Source organism: Alosa pseudoharengus, unplaced genomic scaffold, assembly GCF_046254945.1.
Source record: "Alosa pseudoharengus isolate Yale_2024_CS ecotype anadromous, Long Island Sound unplaced genomic scaffold, YU_APseudo_1.1 YU_APseudo_1.1_scf_12, whole genome shotgun sequence".
NCBI classification, from domain to species: Eukaryota; Metazoa; Chordata; class Actinopteri; order Clupeiformes; family Clupeidae; genus Alosa; species Alosa pseudoharengus.
In genome coordinates this window covers 23,622,567-23,648,870 of record NW_027468587.1, presented here as the reverse complement: position 1 = coordinate 23,648,870, position 26,304 = coordinate 23,622,567, and the positions used below count along the sequence as shown (strand labels likewise).

The 26,304-nt window shown below is 39.8% G+C and overlaps 1 protein-coding gene across 2 annotated transcripts; it reads right to left on the bottom strand.

Moving 5' to 3' along the window:
- Positions 1-777: 777 nt before the first annotated feature.
- Positions 778-12,362, bottom strand: LOC143119200 (pentraxin fusion protein-like). Of its 2 annotated transcripts, XM_076280524.1 has the most exons (6): positions 12,231-12,362; positions 9,714-9,781; positions 6,867-7,164; positions 5,814-5,968; positions 5,187-5,466; positions 778-1,339 (listed from the first exon to the last, which is right to left on the bottom strand). In XM_076280524.1, the coding sequence occupies exons 2-6, from the start codon at positions 9,778-9,780 to the stop codon at positions 1,189-1,191; spliced, it is 951 nt and encodes a 316-aa protein (XP_076136639.1). In that variant the 5' UTR covers position 9,781; positions 12,231-12,362; the 3' UTR covers positions 778-1,188. The 2 variants fall into 2 exon arrangements, with proteins under 2 accessions (XP_076136639.1, XP_076136641.1); XM_076280526.1 differs by lacking the exon at positions 9,714-9,781.
- Positions 12,363-26,304: the final 13,942 nt, after the last annotated feature.

The window sequence follows — 26,304 nt, the reverse complement described above, 5'->3', positions numbered from 1 at the left end:
AATGTTGTCACTTGCAGGTTTTCAGGACCTTGCCCACTACTACTGATTACTTAATCTACTCTACTGATAAGGGGTGCGTTTCCCAAAAGCATAGTTGCTAACTAAGTTAGCAACTTTGTTAGTTGCAATGCAATTTCCCATTGCCAACCAACTAAGTTGCTAACAGGTTAGCAACTATGCTTTTGGGAAACGCACCCCAGGCTAGCTCGAAAATGAGGTTGCAAACAGGAAGTATGCAGCAAAAAAATATACTAGTCAAGTTCTGCCATGCTCAAGGCACTCAGCAACAGTTTGACCTTGTCTCTCGTTTGCCAGTTAAGGAAATAAATAATAAGGAAATCAATTGTTTGTTTTTAACAAGGTATTCAAAATCCACATCACCCATGCACACACATCCACATGCACGTGCACACACACACACCACTGAAGTCACGTGCACACACACACACCACTGAAGGTTATGGGATTTGGCAGATGCTTTTGTCTAAAGGTAAACATGGAGGGCATGATGTCATGTCCGCATGATTGGTCCAAATGTCCAATACAAATTCATGAACAGAGGGAGTGATGTGTTTATATGTCTTATAGTATTAGATAGCCCTGTCCTTCCGCTTTTGATATTATTCTATCTAATTTCATTGATTAGGGATAAATAATTTACAACCATAACAATACTGATTTGCTACTGAACAAAAACCTATGAATTGGAAATACTGTAAGTCCAGATAGCTCAAAAATTAGGTTGCCAACAGGGAGTATGCAGCCAAAACACAAGACTGTTGTTATTTGCAAACATTTTATTTTTGTTTTAATTGTAACACCATCTTAAAAGTCGCTCCACATCAACAGGGTGGTTTTGTAATGGGAAAAGTTGCAATACAATGCGAGATAATAGAGATCAAAATGAAAAATTCAGAAATACAGTAGAAATAATAATTATTTAGCTGCAGAATGCAATGTAAAATACTTATATACTTATCATTCACATAACATCCTGACAGCCTAACCTAAAGTGATACCATTACAAAAAAGGTATTATTGTCCACAACAATACATTTGTTGTGTTTTGAGTGAGAGAGTGTTGAGAGGTTTTCCATCCTGTGTCATAACAATACATACATTTGAAATTGAGAAAGTTGAGAGGTTTTCCATCCTGTGTGCTGTTTCACTGGACTTTAGTGCTGGACTTTAGTCCAGTGGTGATCCGTACACCTCCACTTCACAGAGTGTTAGATACTCTACACGTCCAGGAATCACCACGGTAACATAGCGTCCCTCCATCCCATGACATTCAAAGGTCTTAGAGAACCCAGCAGGAATAGAGGTGATCACTGCACATCTGGAAAAAAAAACAGGATTTGAACACTAATACAGGTTTTTTGTGCAACGGTTTACAAATACCATCCTGTTATCAATTTAGTATGTATATCTCAATTTGTCGCAATGTGGTGTTGGTGTCATATACTGTAGATATATCCAGAGACTGAGATACCGTTTTACCTATAGACCCTTTCAAGAGAGTTCCATTATCAGCATCATAGTTGGCCCCACAAGACTTCCTTTTTAACATTCCATATGTTATCTTAATGCAGAAGAAGTAGATTGGGGCCCAAATAGAACGTTCAAGCATTGTTTTTGTTTTTATTGTTGAAAGGGTCTATAGGGTTGTTGATACCATTCTGCTAGTATTTGAACACTAGGCTAATACAGGGTCTTTGTGCATAGGTCTGCACTACAGTACCCTCCAGAATTATTGGCACCTTTGGTAAAGTTGATTAAAAACAGGTATAAAAAATAATGTTTTGATGATTCATTGTACTATCACAATTAAAACAATGAAGAAAAATCTACCCTTGAATGGAAGCAAATTCTGAGAAAAAGGAAAATCTCACAAAGAAATATTTAGAAAATATTTTTAAGGAAAACACATTGCTCACTTATTGGCACCCCTAGACAATCTTATATACAAAACCTAACAGAAGCATTGTCATATCTAATTTCAACTTATTTAAGTTAATCAGTGTCTGTGAACTTTCATAAGTAGTTCATGACTTTCTTTTTCACTAAGGTAATAAATAAAGTGACAGAGAGGTTAAATCCTCTAGTATTTTTTCAATGTGTTGCCATTTGTAAGTCAGGTAATGTCTATAAAAACTAGGTACTTTGTTGAAAATGCCTATATCTACAGTTAAAAAAATGATTACTGTAAGAGGTTCTAATTAACTGGAAATGTGACAAACATGCTTGGACAAAGACCCAAGGTTATCATGCTCCCACGTACAGTATGGAGGATGGTAAGATCGATCCATATCCATATATATCCATATATCCATATAAATATGATATGTATATATATATATATATATATATATATATATATATATATATATATATATATATATATATATATATATATATATATATATATATATATAAATATATATATATATATATATATAATAGTGTATATATATATAACAGCCTGACTAGCCACACCCACATCAAGATGGGGGCACAGTGCTCAATCTGAGGGGCGGGATAAACGGTTGTCTTTCAAATTCCCTCTGCACGCAATAGGATAGCGCTACAACTTATGAGTCCCATGCGTTTTCCCACCAGCAGAGCTAGTTGGCTAGTTGATCAAACTTTTGCCAACTTAAAAAAAGCTTAACTTGTGTCGTGCTATTCGCCAGCAGCATCCATATTCTTTGTTTTCAAGTAGCAGGGAATTCACGCGGAACCGTTGCAACTCTGCCATCATTATGTTAAGCCCGCCTACTGGCTCACTTTGTTCCTTTTTTGTGTGTTTGTAATTGAGTGTGTGCAGAGTGTGTGGTTGTTTTTGTGTATATGTGTTTTGTGTGTGTTTTGTTTTTGGTGTGTTTGTGTGTGTGTGTGTGTGTGTGTGTGTGTGTGTGTGTGTGTGTGTGTGTGTGTGTGTGTGTGTGCGCGTGTGCGCGTGTGTGTGTGTGTGTGTGTGTGTGCGCGCACGCGCGCGTGTTTGTGTTTGTGCGTGTCGTGTGTGTGCATGTATGTGTGTGTGCATGTGTAGTGTGTGTGTGTTTACATGTCTTTGTGTGTGTGGGTCAAATCAGGGAACCACCTACTCTTTGCAATAAGTGCCATGGGATCTTTAACAACCATGGTGAGTCAGGACCTCAATTTAACATTCATGCAAAGGAAAACATCTCCTGCAGTACAGTGTCCCTGTCACTGCAATAGGACATTGGGATTGATATTTGTTTGTTGGCTTTTGGCCACAGGGAAGAGTGCCACCTACTGGCCAGCCACCAACACCACTTCCAGCAGGAATCTACTCTTCCAAGGAGGTTTCTTATCCAAGTACTAACTAAGCCTGCTTAGCTTCAGTAATTCAGCAAAGTCAGGGTATCTGCTGGTCTGGCTGCTGGCTAAAAACAAAAGGTGAAAGGCATATATGATTCTAACTGTCTCACTGAATTGCATTATACACACTCAATTCTCACTGGTATCTGCTAGACAACAAGTACCAAAACATGATTATCTTGCCTGTTCATAATTCTGAGAAATTCTTGAATTGTGTGCATGTGTGCGTGTACGTGTGTGTGTGTGTGTGTGTGTGTGTGTGTGTGTGTGTGTGTGTGTGTGTGTGTGTGTGTGCGTGCATGTGCTTGTGGGTGTGCCTGTGTGTCTGGATGTGCATGCATGCGTACATATGTCTACTGTGTGTGTATGTGTCATACGTATGATAACTGTGAATGTATGTGTGTGTGTGTGTGTGAATATCTGTTTATGCACATGTGTGCATATGGAATGGGTTAACATGACCCCTGGAGGCAAACATACGCAAATAATTGGTCATCCTAGGCCCTATGGTTCTCAAGATATTCACAGAAAACTCTGTTGGTGTACGGTCACTAAATGTACACATAAATTAATTTATTGTATGGGCCCCCATGAACGAAAGTCCACGAAACTTGGCATGCATTCAGAGGGTGTCATAGTGATCCTACACTTTCAATTTCGTGCAGTTTTGACCATGTTAGGTCACAGATACCTGCGATTACAACACCTCATTTTTACTTTTTCGTTTTTAACTAGGTGGCGCTATACATGAAATAAGTGGTTATGGAATAAGTTGACATGGCCCCTTAAGATTACAAAAAAGGTGGTCCTCCTAAACCCTACAGTTCTCGAGATATTCACAGAAAACTTGACAGAAAATTGGCCATGCGAAAAAGAAAAAAAAGAAAGAAAAAAAATATCTTATGTTATGTTGTGAAATTGAGAATGGCACTCCGACTAAATAATTTAGTCTATTTCTTTGTATTGTGAAATTGAAATGAAATATGGATTATTGCAATCAATAATATTTTGACATTAATTAAAAGGAATCAATTTCTATGAAAAATCTCTGTCTGTTGTGTGCATGTGTCAAGTTATAGCCTAGGCCTACCGTGTGCATACTGCACAAAAGCGCCACTCGCGCCTAGGCTATTTAATTGTATCGCCTTTAGGCTATGCATGGGATGTGCCAACTTTTTATGAGTTAGAGAGATTAAAGACAAAAAGATAATTTGAGCCCTGACCAAAACAAACTTCCAGATCAAAACAAATATGGTTTATTGAACACAAAATCAAGCCTCGGCCATTGCCATCTCAGTCCTCTGATCTAAACTCAATGGAAAAACAGTAGGGTGAGTCAAAGAGGAGAATGCAGAGTGTGGACCTATCTGGGGAGATTTTGTAAAGACGAACGGTTTTAAATCTCTTGTTTTGTATTCTCCAACTTTATGGGGTGTCATAGGAGAATATTGCAAGCTGTTGTATTGGCAACGGGAGGCTTAAGAAGGTATTGCAAGCAGGGGTGCCAATAATTGTGAGCAATGTGTTTTTGTTAAAAGTATGTATTTCTTTATGAGATTTTATTTTTTCTCAAAATAAATTTGCTTCCCTTCAAGGATGGATTTTTCCTATTTTTTCATTGCGAGATTACAATAAATCCCCAACAGATTATTTTTTATACTAGTTTTTAGTCAACTTTAGCAGAGGTTCCAACAATTCTGGAGGGTACATATCATTATTTTAGTAAGTATATTCCAAATAGTCTGTCACAATTTATGTAGAGTAGCATGTGCACACACACACACACACAGAGAGAGAGAGAGAGAGAGAGAGAGAGACTGAGATTGAGATACCATTTTTACCTGGGGTTATTGATACCATTCTGCTTCAAAGAATTTCCTATTCGTATTTCAGCCCCATTCAGTCTACTGGGGACAGCAACCCTGTTGGTGATTATCACAGAGAAGACTTTATGATTTTGGAGCAAATCCACTCTCCACCATGGGTTGAGATGAGCTTCTGTACTAGAACAGGAACCATGAACATAAATGCTGTCACGATTCCCATCGATGGCATTGTATGCAAAGCCATTTCCAAAAATGTCTGCCTGTGTTGCTTTCCCTCTTAAAGCCACATTTTCACCTGCATGGAAACAGTGAAAGGACACTAAATTAGCTACTACAAAATAATATGTTTCATTCCATGTATGGAGTGGTGGAGTATGTTGAAGATCACCTTGAACATCACCTTGTCTTAATCAAGTGTGAACACCTGTTCATATACATTAACACATTAACAGATCAAAAGAAGACACATCCATACTAATACAAAAATGTTGTCGGATCCTGACCCCATAGGACACTGAAACGACCTGATATGCTTCTTGTCTCAAATATCTCAAATAAGAAGCATTGAGCATCATCTATACCACTTTTAAAAAATAGTTTGTGTATTTTGTCACATGATTTATTTACAAGGACAATGCTTACCATTTGGAGCTGGATATCCATACACCTCAACCTCACAAAGTATCAAAAGCTTGTTGTGTCCATGCAGAAAAACATTAAGATAGCGTCCCTGTACCCCATTATCCCATCTGAACCTGAGTGATCTGCCAGCTGGGATGGAGGATATGACCGTTGCCCTGAAAGTAAAGAGTTATAGTGCTCTATGTTCATACTGTATGTCTCATAATCAACATCATTATATGAAACAGAACATATCTTATAATTTTCATAATTCATTGATTGACAGATTCATTTATTAATTGATTATTTAGTACAGTGGACTTTTGCAACATGTTGTATGTGGGGCAATGAGTTACAGCATTATACCTAAAACAAACAAAGAAAATAAATCCTTTAAAAGTATAAATATTTCTCACACGTTGACCTAAGAAAACCACACAGCGTCATAGACTGATATCAGGGGAAAAAAGTTGAAGAGTAAACAATATTCATTATTTATTACACGGCTCTTCACAATGCAAGTAGAACGCTCCATTGACTTGAATGGGATTTCCCAAAGTTCTAGCGGTCATTATTTTCGACTAGAGGACCTCTGAAAAAAATAAATCGCTGTCAATGGCAACGGAGTTTGTTCTTCTAATTCAGGTCTTTCATATCACTCCGCAACTACTGGAGCTTCATTCAAAAGTGAAAAGCAGACGGATGATCAGCTGTGTTCTAAAGAATGTTTGATTCAAGTTCAGTGTGTGTTGTTGCGAACTATTAGTTCCTCAGCAAATGCCACGATGAACGGTAACAAATAGGCTAGGCTATGTAGGCTAAAGAGTCATATCGTGGGGAGTTTGTTGTTCCATTTTGGCAAATAGCCGTGTAATAAGCGGGTTAATGTATAGAACGCCGGTCATTATTGGGAAAATAAGTCCCTTCAGGGCGGAACAAGACCCCTCCACTACGCGTCGGGACTTATTTTCCCAATAAAGACCGGCATTCTATACATTATCCCCTACTTAATACCTTTTCAACACTCCCTGTCACCTTGGATCATTTAAATACCAGAGCCATTTTGAAACTCACAGTGGATTGTTATTGCCATTGTTCAGCAGGGAGTTGCCGATACGAATCTGAGCTCCGTTGAGTGTCTCAGGGCAGCAGTCTCCTCTGTTAGTGATGATGACGGAGGTGATTATGTACGGGCTCAAAAGATCAACCCTCCACCAGGGATTCGTTTGTGCATCAGTAGCAGTGCAGGATCCATGATGAAAATGTGGGTCACGATTTCCATCAATGGCATTGTGGGCATCACCGTACCCTGACCATGGGTTTTCCATTAGGTCTGATTGTGTGGCCCTTCCATACAATGCCAAATTTTTAGCTGTAAAGAAAAAACAATTTTACATTCTCATCACTTAAACAGCAAGATTGTATCATTTTATAATCTTGGATTAAGGATGTCAGCACGCCTTAGTTTATAACACTTTTATAAACACTATTAAAAAGCAAAAGAGCTTGATCAGCTGGATATTTCGCTCACTGACTTGCACAACAGACAGACTGAGGAAGTCATTTGTCCCCAGGGCCATTGAACTGTTCAATGCTTCACTAAAGGGAAGAGGAGAGATAGACTTCTCTGCTTAGTCTGTCTGCCTCTCCACCCTCTCCATGTTTGAGTACTGACTGCCCACTACTGCTTTACTACTGTTTTACTACTGTTTTACTAATGTCCACAGCCTAATGTTTTTACTACTGTTTTCCTGCTACACTGTTTTTCATGCTATATTAGCACACATGATCAATGGCTTCTGCTACAATAATACTGAATGGCTGTAACCCTATTACCTCAACCTGTTCTTGCACTGACATAGTTTTTTATATTACCTTGTCTACATTATACTTTGCTCTCCTATTTGTCCATATTATTTATGCTGGTCTCTAGACCTTATTATTGCACTGTTGGACTAATGTTGGACTACTTTTTGCACCTTCACCATGACACTCACTCTCTTGAGCATCTTACCATGCACACATAACTAAAGGACTACTGTTGGACTACTTTTGCACCTTCACCATGACACTCACTCTCTTGAGCACCTCACCATGCACACAGAACTACAGGCCCTGTCACTACAAGCGTCTCATGCTTGATCACCCTCAAGCACACTGGATTTTTTACATTTAATTTATATAGTATATTTAGTATTTAGTTTTGTTAGTTTTTCTTATCTCCTACTGTCTCTATTGTACAGTGGAGTTTGGTTATATGTTTATACTTACTGTATACTTGTATTTACCATTTCTGCTGTAAGTGCATGTTGTGTGTGATGTCTGTATGCTTCTGAGACCCCCTGAATTTCCCCTTGGGGATTAATAAAGTATCTATCTATCTATCTAAACCACCTGCAACACATGCACAGTGTGGCCATATAGGCAACCCATAAACATAAAAGGCACCTGTACACATGACACTTGGCGTGCTTGTAGCCCCACTAGGCTGATAAGGCCCATAAGAGTTCTAGACCCAGGGGCCACCCTCCCTTCACACTGGGGACCAGATGTACATACATTTGTGAACGTAGCGTTATCAGCGTCATGGACACACCGCAGATTGCGAACGCTGTCAGACCCAAGTTTCCGTCGTATTTATCAATCGTTCAATCCTTAGTGTAAATTGCGCCTTTCTCTGCCTTTCTCCGCCCATAAACGCAATTTACGAACGTCCACAACTGAATGGCAGCACCTACATACAAGCGCAGTTGAATGAAGTTAACTGATGACAACATTAAAAACAATCAAACGTTTAGCGTTCATGAAATAATACCATACATGATAAGATGTAAACAAGCAGGGAGATAATGAAGATCAGTAGTTCTACTGAAACTACTTATGCACGTATGATATGGAAGATTGGTCAAATCTAGCAAGTAGGAAAGTTTAAGTGAATGACGTGAAAGTGAAAGTAAGACATTCGAAAGGCCAACGAAAGTTAAGGTTGCTTTTGGTAGTACAAATACTTTCACCACAAAAACTGGTGCTCTAAATAGCGATTCTGTTGTCTTTGAAAGGTTCTCTTATTGATGCATTGAACTGCAATTTAGATTAACACCTGCTATTACAAGGCGGAAGTATTTAGGCGCAGAATAGACGTGCGCTTTCAGGAGCAGTCTTTGTACATACCGCGGAATACATAACTAGGCGCTCTTTACTCTTCCCCTCTCATCTTTTTACGCTAAACTCCCACTTTCCCCTGGATCCTCCCATGAATGCAAATGCATGACATGACAAACGCAATCTGCCACTTTCAGCTCCCGCGACAGGCAGTTTGCGTTTTTACATCATTGCGGCCTGTTTGTTCATACCTCGCAATGATTTTACATGCACATTGCGAGACAAATACGCCTGAAGTGGGCGCAAAAGTGTTAGTACATCTGGCCCTGGGAGTCAAGAAGGCCAACTTGGTTTTTCAATAATCCTTGGAAAGTACCGGTAATAGGCTATACACAGTTTTAATGGTTAGAGAGTGGCAGCACCTTAGGTCATTAGGACAATTTAGCTTCTCAGTTCAAGTGCTCAGCTTCATATAGCACTTCAAAGGCCAATGTCTTGTGACAAGAAAGTGCAAATTGCACAAAATGTTTTGGCTAACAATTCCATCCATTAAAGGAGCTGCAACTTACATATTTCACTGTAAAACTTTTCTGAGCCAGTAACTTGTGATGTAAAGGTTCAAAGTCCGTGAAGATTCATATGCTGCATCACAGCCATGTTACAAGCAAAATTTTGTGAAATTCTATTTGTGGGGGTGGTTTCATTTTTTGTGTGTGCAATTTTTCAATAATTTGTTACAGTAGTCACAAAAATGATAAAACAACGACATTGGTCATTATCAGAAAGATTAATAGACAATTCAAGTTTGTCATTGCTTACCTTGAGGTAGTGCCAGAACTGTGAATACTGACACATGAAGAGCGATAATCAAGAAAAGTGTCTCCATTCTAGGATAATCAAGAAAAGTGTCTCCATTCTAGTGTCTCCATTTTAGGAAAAACTAACATTTAGCAGTAATCACTTGAGAAATATGCACATTATGACAAATTAGTCTAAAATAGGCATTGTCATTCATAACATTATGTTTACAAAACAAGAATGTATGGAAAAATGTAAATGTTAGCATGCTTTCCACTCCGCTACTATGGAGTGCTTTGTACATTACAATGTACAGGTACTCAATCTACATAGACATGGTGGGAATACTCTTCCTCTTATCTTGATATGGTGTACTTTTTTCATAATGTACTTGTGTCTCTCTGAGAAAGTGACATGTATCTTACAGGTTATAACTTTCTGACCATATGCAGGTATATAAACCATTGGTCACAGAAAACAGCAATTAAGGCATTTGTCGAAAAGAAGGATGTTTTATCTGTTGTCCCTACAGGTTATTTTTAAAGCAGGCATACCTGTGGGCATGTAATTGGGCTACGGGTTTTCTTCAGGAATGTCATGTTTGAACGGGCACTGCACTAGTAATTACAAATTCAATAGGATTAAAGGAAAACCAAATATTCATCATCATCCCCGGGGGCCACCACATCCCCCCCGTGCTGGGCCCCCCGAAAATGCAGTTTTTCCTAAATAACTACCTGAACCGTGGCACTGAGGATGAATAATTTTTTATGGTAAGTTGGTCTCAAGGGCCCACATCAACCTAGCCCATAATCACTCATTTGTGATTTGCACCCCCCCGGTAAAAAATTAAAATACAATATCATTCTGCTTTAATCGCCCCTATCTTCAGGTAAGATGTTCAGAACTGCACCAAATGTTATGTGTATGATTAACCTGACATTCTCTGGGGGAATGCCAAGTTTCGTAGAATTTCATCCATGGGGGGTCTAAAAAAATTAAGTTATGTGTACATTTAGTGACTGTACACTTATTGGCCTGTAGATGGTGGTGTTGAGCGAAGGGTTGCTGGAAGAGGATATTGTCTCACACGCACTCTTTCTCGCAAACACACACACATACATCAACACACACACACACACATGCACACATACTGTACACACACACACACACATGCAAACACACTCACATCCACAGGCACAGACACACGCATCCACATACACAAACACACACAAACACACACACACACACACACATTACACACACAGACAGAAACACACACATGCACACACACACATCCACACACACAGACACGCACATACTATCGGTATCGGCAATTAGAACGGCCGATACATAATTACAAATTCAGTAGGATTAAAGGAAAACCAAATATTCATCATCATTTGCCTGCATTTCCAGTATTGGCGTTACATAGTAGTTTGTCCACCAGATGGCGCATCGTTGCAGCGAGACGCAGACTGCTTTGGCAAGACTTAACTTTGTTGGAAGTTAATCTAAAGTGGATTGGAAAGACAGTAGACGCTTCCTACAAGGACAACACTGTAGTTTACCGCAGAGAACGTCTAATAAGGGTAGGATGATTTTCACATTAAAAATGTAATTCCCATTTCTTCTTGAAGCCGAAATAAATCTGAAAATGTTTATCGGACATGCTTGGCTTTTACTGCAGGTAGGCTACGCTAATCTTATACAAGTTATATCAATAGCCTGGGACCTAGGTAAAATAATGTTACCATTAGCATTGGTTGAGTGATGGAGGCCAATTTGATTACTGGTGTATTTGTAGAAAACCATAAATTTGGTTACCAAGCAAATTGATAACAGCGCTGTAATTGTATATTTCGACTGTCACTGACAGGCTCAACGTATCTCCAAACTTCATTGGTATCCGTGAATTAGTGAAACACCCTCAGCACACAGTGAGGTGAAGCACACACTAATGCCGGCGCAGTAAGCTGCCTGCAAGGAGCAGTGAGGGGTTAGGTGAGGTGCCTTGTTATTCGAATCGGCAACCCTCCGGTTACAAGTCCGAAGCACTAACCAGTAGGCCACGGCTGCCACATGTATTGACCATGCTGTGACCATGCATTTTAGACCGCTAATATAGGGCCCCTTGTGTTTTAACAGAAATACCCTTTTAACTAAACCTAGGTCACCAGTGAAGTTCCATCATATCCCTTGGGTTCCGGACAGAGATAGTCTGACCTTGGGACCTTGTTCCAGGAAAGAGGCGCTTCTCAAGGAAACCCTGAACTGCCGTCTATGAGTTAGCTGCCACATCTTGTTTTTTTTTCTTCCGAGAGCAACCCGGTGGATTTTAGCTCAATTGTCAACACGCTCGACTTCCGCTCCGAGGTGCGCGGGTTCGAATCCAGCTGTGTGCTGAGTCTGGTCTTCTTGCGTTGTGTTGAATTGCACGGCTCGGCCCTGCACACCGCCGGATTCGAACGTTAACGATAGCGAACGTTTCACTAATTAGACCAGGTTAGTAATATGGCAGAATACTATTTTACTCACCTCTATCAGAAGGCAAAACACAATGACTGGCAACAGAGGCTGGAGGTCGTATGCAGACAAAGAACACTCTTGCACAGAGATACACAAAGTCTACAGGCAAAGGCAGATTCTGAGAGTCCCCTCAAAACTTCAGTTGCCTCCTTTTATTCACTTCTGTTTCCTGTTGATCACAGGCTATCCATGGGCAAAAGCTGGCCCCCACTCTATGAAATTTGTGATTTGTGAAATGTTCCTCATTCCATCCTCAGGCTTTGACAAGAACTGGTTTCGTTGTTTTTTTTTTTTTTTGCAGTTATCAACTGTTCCTTCCTTGTTTTTGTTTTTTTTCCATTTGTGTTGCAACTTGGCACATCTGGCTTTCTGGTCAACACTGAAAAAACATCTGCCAGAAAGAAAGATGTACAGGTAGTTTTTCTGCCAATTTCCAAGACTTTGAATGTTTATACAGACAACTTAAAAGCAACACCAAAGAACTTTTTCTCTGTCGCACGCACTATTTGTTTATCCAGCACTGGCTTTGGAAATAACAATGTCCACAGACAAGGTAGAATATGTTGCATGATTTTTGGAAAGTACGATGCATTGCGACATCAGATGCAAGTCACATTTGTAGTTTCTTATGTGTCATTCCATCGAACTACAGATCCGCTACCCGATCTGGCAAACTTACATAGTGCGGTTATAGCCGATAGAGGGCCGTGAAGCAAATGCAGAAGTGCCGTTCACCCTGTTACGAGTTCATGAACCACTGAAACGATTTTGGAAACATTATTTTAAGGTAGAAAAAACTCTTTGGTGTTGCTTTAATGGACAATTCCTTAAAATAACTGGAAATTAAAGGGCTGGAAAGGAATTGTCAGGAAAATATACAAAATATACAGAAATTGTACTAGCAGAAAAGTGAATGACATGTGCATGCAATTATGAAGGTATTATAATTATGTAATAAAGTAAATGTGAACATAAATATGCACCATATGGCAACATGTCATCCCAGACTACCATAATTTCTTAAAGTACATAACTCCATTTTGTCTCTATTTACATGTAGATCAGCACATCATAAGAAAACTTGAGAAGCAGAAGATTGTGGTGTTCACTCCATCAAGGCGTGTAGGGGGCAAACGAGTGGTCTGCTACGATGACCGCTTCATTGTGAAGCTGGCCCATGACCTGGACGGTGTAATCGTCTCCAACGACACTTATCGTGATCTGCAGAGCGAGAAGCCAGAAGGGAAGCGTTGCATTGAGGAGCAACTGCTCATGTACTCTTTCATCATCGACAAGTAAGCATTTTTTGCTTAGCGCTCTTCTGTTTAGCTCACATTACCTGAAGCTTTACCTTTGCTCCAACTTGCCACTACTGTGACTTCATTGTGATGGTTGTTGTCTTTTGAATGCCTACTTTTCTACATGAGTTTGAAAGCAATCAGTCTGTTTAGGGTCATTCCACATCAATTCAACCAGGGCCCACACACTTAGGTCTCAAAAAAATCTGAAAAAAATACCAGGTGTACCTATGTTACCCAGGAGACACACTGTAAAATTACTTTTATGTAGGATCAATATTTCCAAGATACAGCCAGTTTTACAGGGGGAGGCAAGCCCATAGAGCAAGAACTAAACCATGTAGGAGGCTCAAATTTTGCATGCTGGTACATAAAAAGGAATAGTATGTAGCAAAATCGCCACGTTTGGTCTGGATGATCCTGCATGGTCATAGCTGTCCCTCAAAGTTGATTGGAGTTTTTGGCTGGGCTCTGTTTAGGCCTTCAGAAGTCATATTTGTCCTGTGTGGGAAAAATTTGCTAGAGACAACAGCAGCACAGTTACATTTGAATAGACAACCAATTTATTTTCCGTTAGGCCCATTACTTGTGTGTTCATCTCCAATCTCATATTTAATAGTTGAGTTATTGCGAAGCCTGAAAACTCAAGGTTAATGTTTTTTTAAAGCATTTCTGAACAGACATATTCACAGAAAACTGTCTCCGGCCACCTACAGGCCAGTTGGTGTATAGTAACATAAATTAATTTATTGTGTGGCCCCCCATGAACGGAATTCCACAAAATTTGGCGTGCATACAGAGGGTGTCATAATGATCCTACACTTCCAATTTCGTACAGTTTTGACTATGTTAGGTCACAGATACCTTCAATTACAACACCTCATTTTTACTTTTTTGTGTTTAACTAGGTGGCGCTATACATGAAATGAGTGGTTATGGAATGGGTTGACATGGCCCCTTGAGATCAACATACAAAAAAAAATGGTCCTCCTAAACCCTATGGTTTTCGAGATATTCACAGAAAACTGTGTCTGCCCTACCCTCCTTTCGGGGGTCCAGTCCAGCGGGGGGGCTACAGATCAAAACGAAAAACGATGGTTCCATGCTATCCATGTGGGGTTACATGCCCACCAAGTTTCGTGTACCCCGGTCTTTCAGTGTCCCGGGACTCATTGACGGAAATTTGGGCATGCGAAAAAGAAAAAAAAAAAAAATTCTGACTAAACCTATATGACCGCCGCTTCGCTGCGCGGCGGTCATAATAAGTCCCTTCAGGGCCCTTTTTTTCTTTTTCGCATGTCCAAATTTCTGTCAATGAGTCTAATTGATGTCATTGTGGTTGAGATATCTGACATTTTTCTGTTAAAGATTGGCATGGAGACAATGGGACATGGTTGCCTTTGTCAGTGTACTTATGTGAACTTGCACAGGTCAACTTGCTCATCTTTACTTGCGTACCACTTCACACCAGTGCTTCAGACCAGAGCTGATGCTTCAGCAATAGCCGTCACTGAAAAGCTGTAAGTGAACAGTTGAACACAGCTGTTCTCACATTAGCTGATTGCGATAAACATAAACCATTGTTGCCTAATTACCAATTATTCATTACACCTGTCTGTAGTATCTACTTTTTTTGTGTTTTTCACATATAGTATTTTGCAGTATTTTTAAAATTACAAAATTACTATTTTGCATTTGAAACACATATTACATGTTTCAGAAATACTACCCATCCCTGGGAACAGGCAGATTACTAGTTGGCCATATAATGACATACTTTAATACTGTATTTCACCAGTTAGGGCACCAAAATGGCCAGTAGCTGCACTATGTAGCCTATCTTGACATGTCTTTAAGTTTTGGGTTACAATATACAGGTAGTGGGCTCTCTGTTGATTTTAATGAGTAGGCCTAAGCCTAAAGTTACAGCATTTCTATCACAATTGACCAGACTTTGACCTTTTGTCTTCTTTTAACAAAATTCTGGCTATGATTGTTCCTTGTATTGCATCATGAGCCATCACTGCACCTATTGCATTCTACTGTTGTTAGCCTTAAGCCTAGCTCAGTCATTATGTTGTACCACATCACCCTCCATTAGAAGTGCAATGAGCTGCATTGAGCATAATAAACTGCATTTAGAATTCCAAATCCATATTTCCAGATATTTTGGTAAAAGTAACTTAAAAGTAATACAATAGTAGTGTAATGCCTTACAATTCAGAGACAGTAATATTATAATGTAATGAATTACTTTGAAATGACAGTAATAAGTAATACATAATATATTACGATTTTGAAGTAACTTGCCCAACACTGATTAAACCACATGTCACTGCTTGACTAAATGAAAAATATAGGCTACTGAACATGCATGGAGATCGTCATAGTTGACAGAAATTACGATACTGATTATATAATAACCTATAGGTCCAAATCTAAATGATTGGGTTCAGTTTATGAAGTTTTGCTACAGCATGATACTGTGTGTTTGTTATTTATGGGGGGGAATCAGGGGGGGATTTTGGTATCGGTGGGCTTGTGTGTGTGTGTGTGTGTGTGTGTGGGGGGGGGTCGTCGGTCCAGTAGTGGGCCGGTCCAGGAGAAAATTGCCAGGGCCGAATTTTGTTCCCAGTCCGACCCTGGTTGCCACGCAACACCTGAAACTGTGAAGTTCTATCTGTATGGCAAACTATTTATTTTGTCAGCAGAAGCCACGGTAGCAAAATCATTTTTAAAGACCCATTGTGTTAAGTTTCTTTTCTCGTTTTGGCAACTAGGTGTATACTGTACTAAGCAGGATACTGTATTGTGCGCCGGGATTATCGGAAAATAAGTCCCTTCAGGTCGAGGCAAAACTCATGCGCTGCGCCGCGGGGTTCTGTTCGCCCTGTCGGGACTCTTTTTCCGATAATCACTGGCGGACAATACATTATCCCTTACAAATATGGCATTCATATTTTCTTTAGCAATTGAAATAACATCAGAAGGCACATTTTAACAAGTTCTTTGAATCATTTGTCAATATTCATCCATAACATGCATGTACTGTAACTTTAACTTCTAACTCTAATCATGGTCTTGTTGTAAACAAGGCTAAATTGAGACGATTAACAAAGCTTGATACAAACATTAATATACTTTACATTCTAAGCAGCTAAGGCACTTGAACAGTGGGAGAAACAACTATATTTTCTTTTCCATATTGTCGTGACCACTTGGCTTGGAGTGAGCACGACATGAAGGGGAGACCACACCAAAGTATATTTTAAACGAAAGTATATTTATTAACTGAGATATTTACGAAGTCAGTATGTGTAAGGAAAAGCAAAACTGTCGTAGGTCAGCATATGGGTGTGTAGTGCAAAAAGGAAAGGAACAGAGCTGCAGCCAGCCCTGCCAAGAGTGTCCTCGCAAGTGCAGTGCCAGAGAGCGAACCAACTGGAGAACACTGATTTTATGCAACCTCCAATTAGGCCATCAATTAGCCACCTCGTTAGAACCTCCACAGCTCCTCTTACAGGCCAAGACAGGAACAGACAAGTTCAAGCCACACACAATATCAGGGAGAAAGAGGCAGACCCAGCACGGTAGAGCTGGGCCGTCACAATATGTGTAAGCCTTGTAACACATATCTTATCAACAATGCTTATCAATAGCTTGAATATTGTGGCCAAAAACATACAACAAAGGTATAATAGTAGCCGAGTCACAAGGACCTCATCAGCAGTTTGACCTTGTCTCCGGTTAGCCAGTTAGTTATTCTAATGAGGGTACAATAAGGAAATAACTTGTTTTTAGTTGACACACACACACACACACTTGCACACACACACACGTACACACACGCGCACACACACACACACACACACACACACACACACACACACACACACACACCTGCCCCTCCCCATTCCCTGCACATTGGCCACCAGGTTAGAAAATGGGCTACATTGTTAAGTTTAACTTCTCATAGATAGATTGCTTATTGAATAGAAGGCAGTTCCAGGTAAAACAACAATGCTTAGACCTCAACACAAATTAAATCTAAATAAAATAAAATTACTCAATAAACACATAGGGTACAATAATGAAATAAATTCCCATGCACACACTCATGCACACACACCCACATGCACGTGCACACACACACCACTAAAGATTATGGTTATGGGATTTGGCAGACGACTTTGTCCAAAGGTAAACATACCAGATGGAACGCATGACAGCATGACCGCATGACCGCATGTTTGGTCCAAATGTCCAATACAAATTCATGAACAGATGATGGAGTGATGTGTTTATATATGTTTTTTTTGTTGAAATAGTGTCTAATAGTATTAGATAGCCCTGTCCTTCCCCTTTTGATGTTATTCTATCTAATTGCATTGATTAGGGATGATTAAATCACAACCATAACAATAACTAGATGTACCGCACAGCGGTACAAAATATGACCGCCGCTCAGTCCTGTACATCCGTTCTGCGAAAATAAATCACACTAATCAATTTGTCTCCATATTTTACTCCATCCCCCACTCTTGAAACTTTTGTGTATGCTTGTTTGGCATGCCTGTGTGTGTGTGTGCGGCTGCACAGAAAGTAGCCTACTGGCGCTGTAAAGGTGAATAGATTGTAGAATAGCCAAAAAAGTTGTAGCATTGTTATAAAACCTTTAAAATCTCTAAACAATCACAAGTAGGGCAGTTCATCACAGTTCATCCATTGCAACTGGATTGATGAAAGGTCACTTACACCTGTAGGCTACATTGTATTTGGGAAAAGCAGAAGGTATCAGCTTCGGTCAAGGTATTATATATTTTTTAATTTATTTATTAATAAACAAAAACATCTCTGTCAGTTCCATGCAGTTTTCAACAGCTATCAGAAACAAAGGTCATTTTTGGATGGATGGATTTTTTGTGAATGTTTCTTCTTCTACATACGATTTTAGTCATCTTTAGTTCATATGATACTTTATTGTCAATGCACAAATTAAGTACCAGTAGTCTGAAACGAAATGCAGTTTTACATCTAACCAGTGGTGCAAATAACTGACATGTCCAAATGAGCCTTCATGAAATGCGTCGCTAGACTGTTCATACACATTTTAACGGGCCAAGTTGAAGAGCTGTTGTTCGTTATTGTTCGTGCAAATATAGGCTGATTCATGTTCCCTTGCATTGTGTAACTAAGGTCCATGGCTAGTCTGGCTTTCACCAGACCAAACTCAATCTTTTAAGAAAAATAAAAAAATCGCCGGCAGATCAGGCTGGGTTCACCCATGGTAGGCGCCCGATAATTCTTTAATTTTCCAATTGAGATATCCACGCTCTGGCTATTTTAAATGCAAAAATGCATCAGGGAGTTATGACAAAACCGTAACTGTTAACAAACTAGATCCTAATAGAAAACTGTTAGCTTCCCTAAGCTACAGGTAGGCTATAAGGTAGGCCTATTTACAACATAAATTCAATAGGCTATGCTGGCGACACCAATTAAATCTCCTTTGGAAATCAATGGCTTACGCCTTACAGTATCAAGCGGACTAAAGCTGCCACATCGTGGCGAAAAATTGTAATAAAATTCACGCAGCTCCATGAATCACGGAAAGCACGAATGAAGTAGCCACTTCTAAATGGGACCCACCACACAGTAGCTTAAGTTGTGTTGCTAAAGCAGCCATAATGAAAGCCATAATGAAGCTGTCATTGTTTGGATACTTCACACACACACATGCTTTTTAATCTCACAGACTACAACTACCAAGCTGGAATCAAAGCACATCGATTCCCCTCTCACACCCTGCAGCAGTTAAAACAAATAAACAGGCGTCTCAGTCTCACGTATGTAGTCTATAGCCATAGGCAAAACTGTATCAGACCGGTGTAATGTTGGTAAATCATCCATTGCACAGAATGATTTTGTAGCACGTGCAACAAATAATATTAGGATTATGTGTACAGCCCTACCTTGGATACATCTCTCAAAGTGCGCTCTAAAATATTTGGTTTAGATGTAGATCATCACGGGTGCGTTAATTTTGAAAATAGAGTATTGAAGTAGCCTAGTGGGTGTTTGGGAATGAACGTTAGCTCAGATGCTTTTTGAGACTTTTTGTGGTCTTAATGCAACACTTTACAAAGCACTGACAGGGCCACCAAGGACTGTGACCAAATCAACAGCAAAAAAAAAAAAAATTTTAGCAAGCAGAAATGTCCCAGCCCGGTGTTTGCATCATAGACAGGTTATCTTTCAGGTATATTTTCCATTAGAAAACCATTGCGTTAGGGAACGTTGTGGCTAACTTAGCTTGTTAGTAGGCCAGAATGAGATGACAGTCGAAAGATACAATTACAGTGCTGCTATCAATTTGCTTGGTATAACCGCATTTATAGTTTTCTACAAATGCAATCAAATTGGCCTCCATCACTCAACCAATGCTAACAGTAACATTATTGTACCTAGGTCCTTCTCAGATTTATTTCGGCTTCAAGAAGAAATGGGAATTACATTTCATGTGAAAATCGTCCTATCATTATTAGACGTTCTCTGCGGTAAACTACAGTCCTTGTAGGAAGCGTCCATTGTTTTTCCAACCCACCTTTATCACCAAACTAAATTACTCTCACTGCAACGATGCGCCATCTAGTGGACAAATGACTATGTATCGCCAATACTGGAAATGCAGCCATGATGATGAATATTTGGTTTTCCTTTAATCCTACTGAATTTGTAATTATGTATCAGCTGTTCTAATTGCCAATAGATAGTATGTGCCTGCCTGTGTGTGTGCATGTGTGCACCGCCATCTACAGGCCAATGAGTGTACAGTCACTACACATGTACACATAACCTACATTTTTTTAGACCCCCCCATGGATGAAATTCTACGAAACTTGGCATACCCCCAGAGAATGCCTGGTTAATCATACACATAAAATTTGGTGCAGTTCTGAACATCTTAACTGAAGATAGGGGCGATTAAAGCAGAATGATATTGCATTTTCATTTTTTACCGGGGGGGGGGGGGGGGGGGTGCAAATCACAAATGAGTGATTATGGGCCAGGTTGATGTGGGCCCTTGAGACCAACATACCATAAAAAATTCTTCATCCTCAGTGCCACGGTTCAGGTAGTTATTTAGGAAAAACTGCATTTTTTGGGTTTCGGGGCGCCCAGCGCGGTGGGGGAGTGGCCCCCGGGGACCAAACAAAATTTTTCAGTAAAAGTCTAGTGGGGCTACATACCCACCAAATTTCATGTGCCCCGGTGTTTCGGTGTCCCGGGTATCGTTGACCAAAATTTCAGGAAGTAGATGACGGGAAAAAAAACAAAAAACAAACAAACAAAAAAAAAACTTTGACAATCCCTATATGACCGCTTCGCTAGCTTCGCTAGCTTCGCTAGCGGCGGTCATAATAATTTGCAATTGACCCTATGCATAGCTATAGGGAAATAAGTCCAGATGTTGGTGCCAAAGTTTAAGAAGTTGTGGTTTTTAGTTGTATCAAAAACTTAGGCATGCAACATTTGCATGTTTGCCCCTTCTTTCTTCTAATTGTGCACTTTTGGGTAGGCTAATGTGTGGCCAGATTACCATGGTTTGACGTGGTCATGTAAAATAGTATTGAAGACAAAATAACTGCACTTACTGCAATAACTTATTTCCTCCTTGCTCCTTTCCTCACTCAACCATGACACCTTCTACACACATACACACACACACACACACACACACACACACACACACACACGCACACCCACATACATACACACACACACACACTCTCTCTGTCTCTCTCTGCTACTCTGAATGCACCAAAGTGAAAACATAAAAAGTTTCTTTAATGTTCAAGAATGGACAACTAGCCATTTCTGATCTGAATGGTGAATCAATAAATATTGACTATGTTTTCTTTACCTTTTATATGCCCTGTACTAAGTGCAGGGTTTTGCAGATTGCCGTTTTACAATTATAGCCTTACAATATTATTTATCTTCACTTACAGTTCCTGCTCAAAATGACTACAAAAACATTAACATTAGCCTTTAAGACATACAGATAGGACACACACCCATATACCACACTCTGCCTTACATGAAAACATTTACTGACATGGACATCACTATTATCTGTGAATAAATATGCCTATCAGATTTTGTGTTGGCCATGTGTAAATACAGTAAGCCAATCTGCGAAACACTGCACTATGTACAGGGCTACAAGGGCTTTCTTCAACATTTTGTTTTTGGTTAGGTTACTTTCAGTCAGTCTCTGACAGGCTGTGATCTATACAGGCTGGGTGAATTAAAGTGCAAATACATCAGGTAGAAAGCAGTCTGTGTGTGGGTATCTTAAATAAATGTAGTTATTCTTTGACAAACAAACTTTTTCATGCCATGCGTGAATTTTAAAGTCATCTTGATGGAGAGAATTGTGGCATCTTTAAACGCTGCGCATATCTTACGTGCATGTGTAACCTGCAAACTGTACAAATTGACCAGATTCCATTGTCAGTTCAACTTGTATTCAACAGTCAAATGATAACATTAGGAGGAAGCAAAGACGTCTTGTGAGGTCAGTTTCATGGTCAATGCATGAACGTTGAGATCCCTGCAGGCTGCAACAATAGGACAGATTGTCTCCTATCAGGAAGAAGAAGGCAGAGGAATGTATTCAGAGCACATCAGGAATTTAGTTATCAGATGTGTTGATTTGAAAAATTCAAAACCTATTTTACCACAGTTTTATAACCTTGATGTTATAAGGCTATTGTAGTATAATGATTCATGTCTTTATATTGATAGGAGGGGACATTTTGACATAGTTGAATATGGGGGGACATGTCAATTGAATCATTATGTGCGCCCAATCACACACACACACACTTTCTCTGACTCTGCTACTGCTACGTAAAAAAGTTTCTTTCACGATGTTCAGGAAAGGACAACTAGCCATTTCTGAATGGTGAATCAAAAAAGATATATTGACTTTAAAAAAAAAAACTTGTATAGGCCCTGTACTTAGTGCAGGGTTTTGCAGATTGACTTGCTTTCATTAAAATATTTTAAAATATTCATTTTCATGCAATTGCAGCCTTTCAACAAAATATTATTTATCTTCACAATTACTGTTCCTGCTCAAAATGACTACATAAACATTAATGTTTATCCGTGAATAAATACGCCGATTTTGTGTTGGTCATCTGTAAATAAGCCAATCTGCGAAAGACTGCACTATGTACAGGGCCTAGAAGGGCTTTCTTCAACGTTTTACTTTTGGTTAGGTTACTTTCAGTCAGTCACTGACAGGCTCATTAGCGAAACGTCCCCTGGGAACGTTTTCGCAGACCCAGCCAAACGTACCACCAGGTACGTTTCTGAGGTGCAAACTGGCCAGCGGGGGTGCTAAAGGGAGACTTTTAGAGATTGTTTACTGCAGTTAGGTCCGGTCAAACTAAATCGTAGCCTACATGATCTCAGAAGTATTCTTTGTTTACCAAACCAAAGTTTTTAATTAATAGTGCCTATTTCCCGCTAAGTTTTACAAAATAGAAGAACACAAAGCCTGAACTGCCGTTCTATGAGTTAGCTGCCCCATCTTGGTTGCTTTTATTTGAGGGAGCAGCCCGGGGATTTTGGCTCAATTGTCAACACGCTCGACATCCGCTCCAAGGTGCAGCTGTTCACAGGTTCGAATCTGGCCGTGTGCCGAGTCCGGTCTCAGTGCGTTGTGTTGAATTGCACGGCTCGGCCCTGCACACGGCACTCCCGCTGGCCAGTTTGCACCTCAGAAACTTACCTGGTTGTACGTTTGGCTGGGTCTGTGAATACGTTCCCAGGGGAGCGTTTCGCTAATGAGACCAGGTTGCGTGATCTATACAGGCTGGGTGAATTAAAGTGCAAATACATCAGGCAGAAAGCAGTGTGTGTGTGTTGGCAGCTTAAATAAGTTTAGTTATTCTTTGACAAACAAACTATTCCATGCCATGCGTGAATTTTAAAGTAATTTTGATGGAGAGCATTGGTGCATCTTTAAACGCTGCGCATATCTTAGGTTACGTGCATGTGTAACCTGCAAACTGTACAACTTCACCAGATTCCGTTGTCAGTTCAACTCGTATTCAACAGTCAAATGATAACATTAGGAGGAAGCAAAGACGTCTTGTGAGGTCAGTTTCATGGTCAATGCATGAGTCTTAAGATCCCTGCAGGCTGCAACAATAGGACAGTACATGTCCTATCAGGAAGAGGAAGGCAGAGGAATGTATTCAGAGCACATCAGGAATTTAGTTATCAAATGTGTTGATTTGAAAAGAACAAAACCTATTTTACCACAGTTTTATAACCTTGATGTTATAAGGCTATTGTAGTATAATGATTATATTGATAGGAGGCGACATTTTGACATAGTTGAATATGGGGGGACATGTTAATGGAATCATTATGTGCGCCCAATCACACACACACACACACACACACACACACACACACACACACTTTCTCTGACTCTGCTACTGCTACGTAAAAAAGTTTCTTTCACGATGTTCAGGAAAGGACAACTAGCCATTTCTGAATGGTGAATCAAAAAAGATATATTGACTTTAAAAAAAAAAACTTGTATAGGCCCTGTACTTAGTGCAGGGTTTTGCAGATTGACTTGCTTTCATTAAAATATTTTAAAATATTCATTTTCATGCAATTGCAGCCTTTCAACAAAATATTATTTATCTTCACATTTACAGTTCCTGCTCAAAATGACTACATAAACATTAATGTTTATCCGTTAATAAATACGCCGATTTTGTGTTGGTCATCTGTAAATAAGCCAATCTGCGAAAGACTGCACTATGTACAGGGCCTACAAGGGCTTTCTAAAACGTTTTACTTTTGGTTAGGTTACTTTCAGTCAGTCACTGACAGGCTCATTAGCGAAACGTCCCCTGGGAACGTTTTCGCAGACCCAGCCAAACGTACCACCGTACCACAAGTATTCTTTGTTTACCAAACCAAAGTTTTTAATTAATAGTGCCTATTTCTCACTAAGTTTTACAAAATAGAAGAGCACAAAGCCTGAACTGCCGTCTATGAGTTAGCTGCCCAATGTTGGTTGCTTTTTTTTGAGGGAGCAGCCCGGGGATTTTGGCTCAATTGTCAACACGCTCGACATCCGCTCCGAGGTGCAGCTGTTCACAGGTTCGAATCTGGCCGTGTGCCGAGTCCGGTCTTCGTGCGTTGTGTTGAATTGCACGGCTCGGCCCTGCACACGGCACTCCCGTTGGCCAGTTTGCACCTCAGAAACTTACCTGGTGGTACGTTTGGCTGGGTCTGCGAATACGTTCCCAGGGGAGCGTTTCGCAAATGAGACCAGGTTGCGTGATCTATACAGGTTGGGTGAATTAAAGAGCAAATACATCAGGCAGAAAGCAGTGTGTGTGTGTGTTGGCAGCTTAAATACGTTTAGTTATTCTTTGACAAACAAACTATTCCATGTCATTCATACATTTTAAAGTCATCTTGATGGAGAGCATTGGTGCATCTTTAAACGCTGCGCATATCTTAGGTTACGTGCATGTGTAACCTGCAAACTGTACAACTTCACCAGATTCCGTTGTCAGTTCAACTCGTATTCAACAGTCAAATGATAACATTAGGAGGAAGCAGTCTTGTGAGGTCAGTTTCATGGTCAATGCATGAGAACAAAACCTGTTTTCATGGTCAATAGAACAAAACCTGTTTTACCACAGTTTTATAACCTTGATGTAAAAGAACAGGGTTCTCACACCTTGGTTAAGATCAAATTCAAGGACCTTTCAAGGACTTTCCAGGCCCAATATCTTTAAATTCAAGGACCTAATGTGTCGATAAATTTCAAGCGTGGGCATGGTTAAACCATGACCAAGGATACCTTGTCACAGTTTTCTTTTATTTTTGGTCATATGACAGATGGTAGGCATATTCTATTTTTCATGTTTGTATTTTGCATAAAACTGAGCTGAAATAAACTTGTCCTAAACAAGTTAAACTCGTTACCATGAACCTGTCGGTTTATTCATCAGAACGTTAAATTAAATATTTGGGCAACAAACACTACACGCGGGAAACACGCAGAAATCATGCTGGCCGTGTACATGTTAATAAGCGGAATTGTACGTCAAAAAGAAATTCAAGGACTTTCAAGGACCTCAATTTATTTATGTCTCTTTTCAAAAACTTTCAAGGGCCTTGAATTATTTTTTTCAGATTCACAAACTTTCAAGGATTTCAAGGACCCGTGGGAACCCTGAAAAGAAGTATAAGTATAAGTATATACTCTTTTGATCCCGTGAGGGAAATTTGGTCTCTGCATTTATCCCAATCCGTGAATTACTGAAACACACTCAGCACACAGTGAACACACAGGGCCAGATGTACTGTACGTACATTTGCGAACGTAGCGTTATCAGCGTCATGGACAAACCGCAGATTGCGAACGCTGTCAGACCCAAGTTTCAGTTGTATTTATGAAACTAGTGTAAACTGCGCCTTTCTCTGCCCATAAACGCAATTTACGAACGTCCACAACTGAATGGCAGAGCCTATACAAGCGCAGTTGAATGAAGTTAACTGATGACAAAAAGAATCAACCGTTTCAAAGAAATCAAAATTATACCATACATGATAAGATGTCAACAAGCAGGGAGATAATGAAGATCAGTAGTTTTACTCAAAGTACTTGTGCACGTATGGAAAATTGGTCAAATCTAGCAAGTAGGAAAGTTTAAGTGAATGATGTGAAGGTG

What these genes read in the sequence shown, in the direction of transcription:
- LOC143119200 (XM_076280524.1), bottom strand. Translation starts at nt 9,780, where the DNA reads ATGGAGACACTTTTCTTGATTATCGCTCTTCATGTGTCAGTATTCACA. An exon ending in AATGGCAATAACAATCCACT is followed by an intron (nt 5,969 to 6,866) that starts GTGAGTTTCAAA and finishes CTTTACTTTCAG; the next exon opens with GGCAACGGTCATATCCTCCA. An exon ending in TGGATATCCAGCTCCAAATG is followed by an intron (nt 5,467 to 5,813) that starts GTAAGCATTGTC and finishes GTTTCCATGCAG; the next exon opens with GTGAAAATGTGGCTTTAAGA.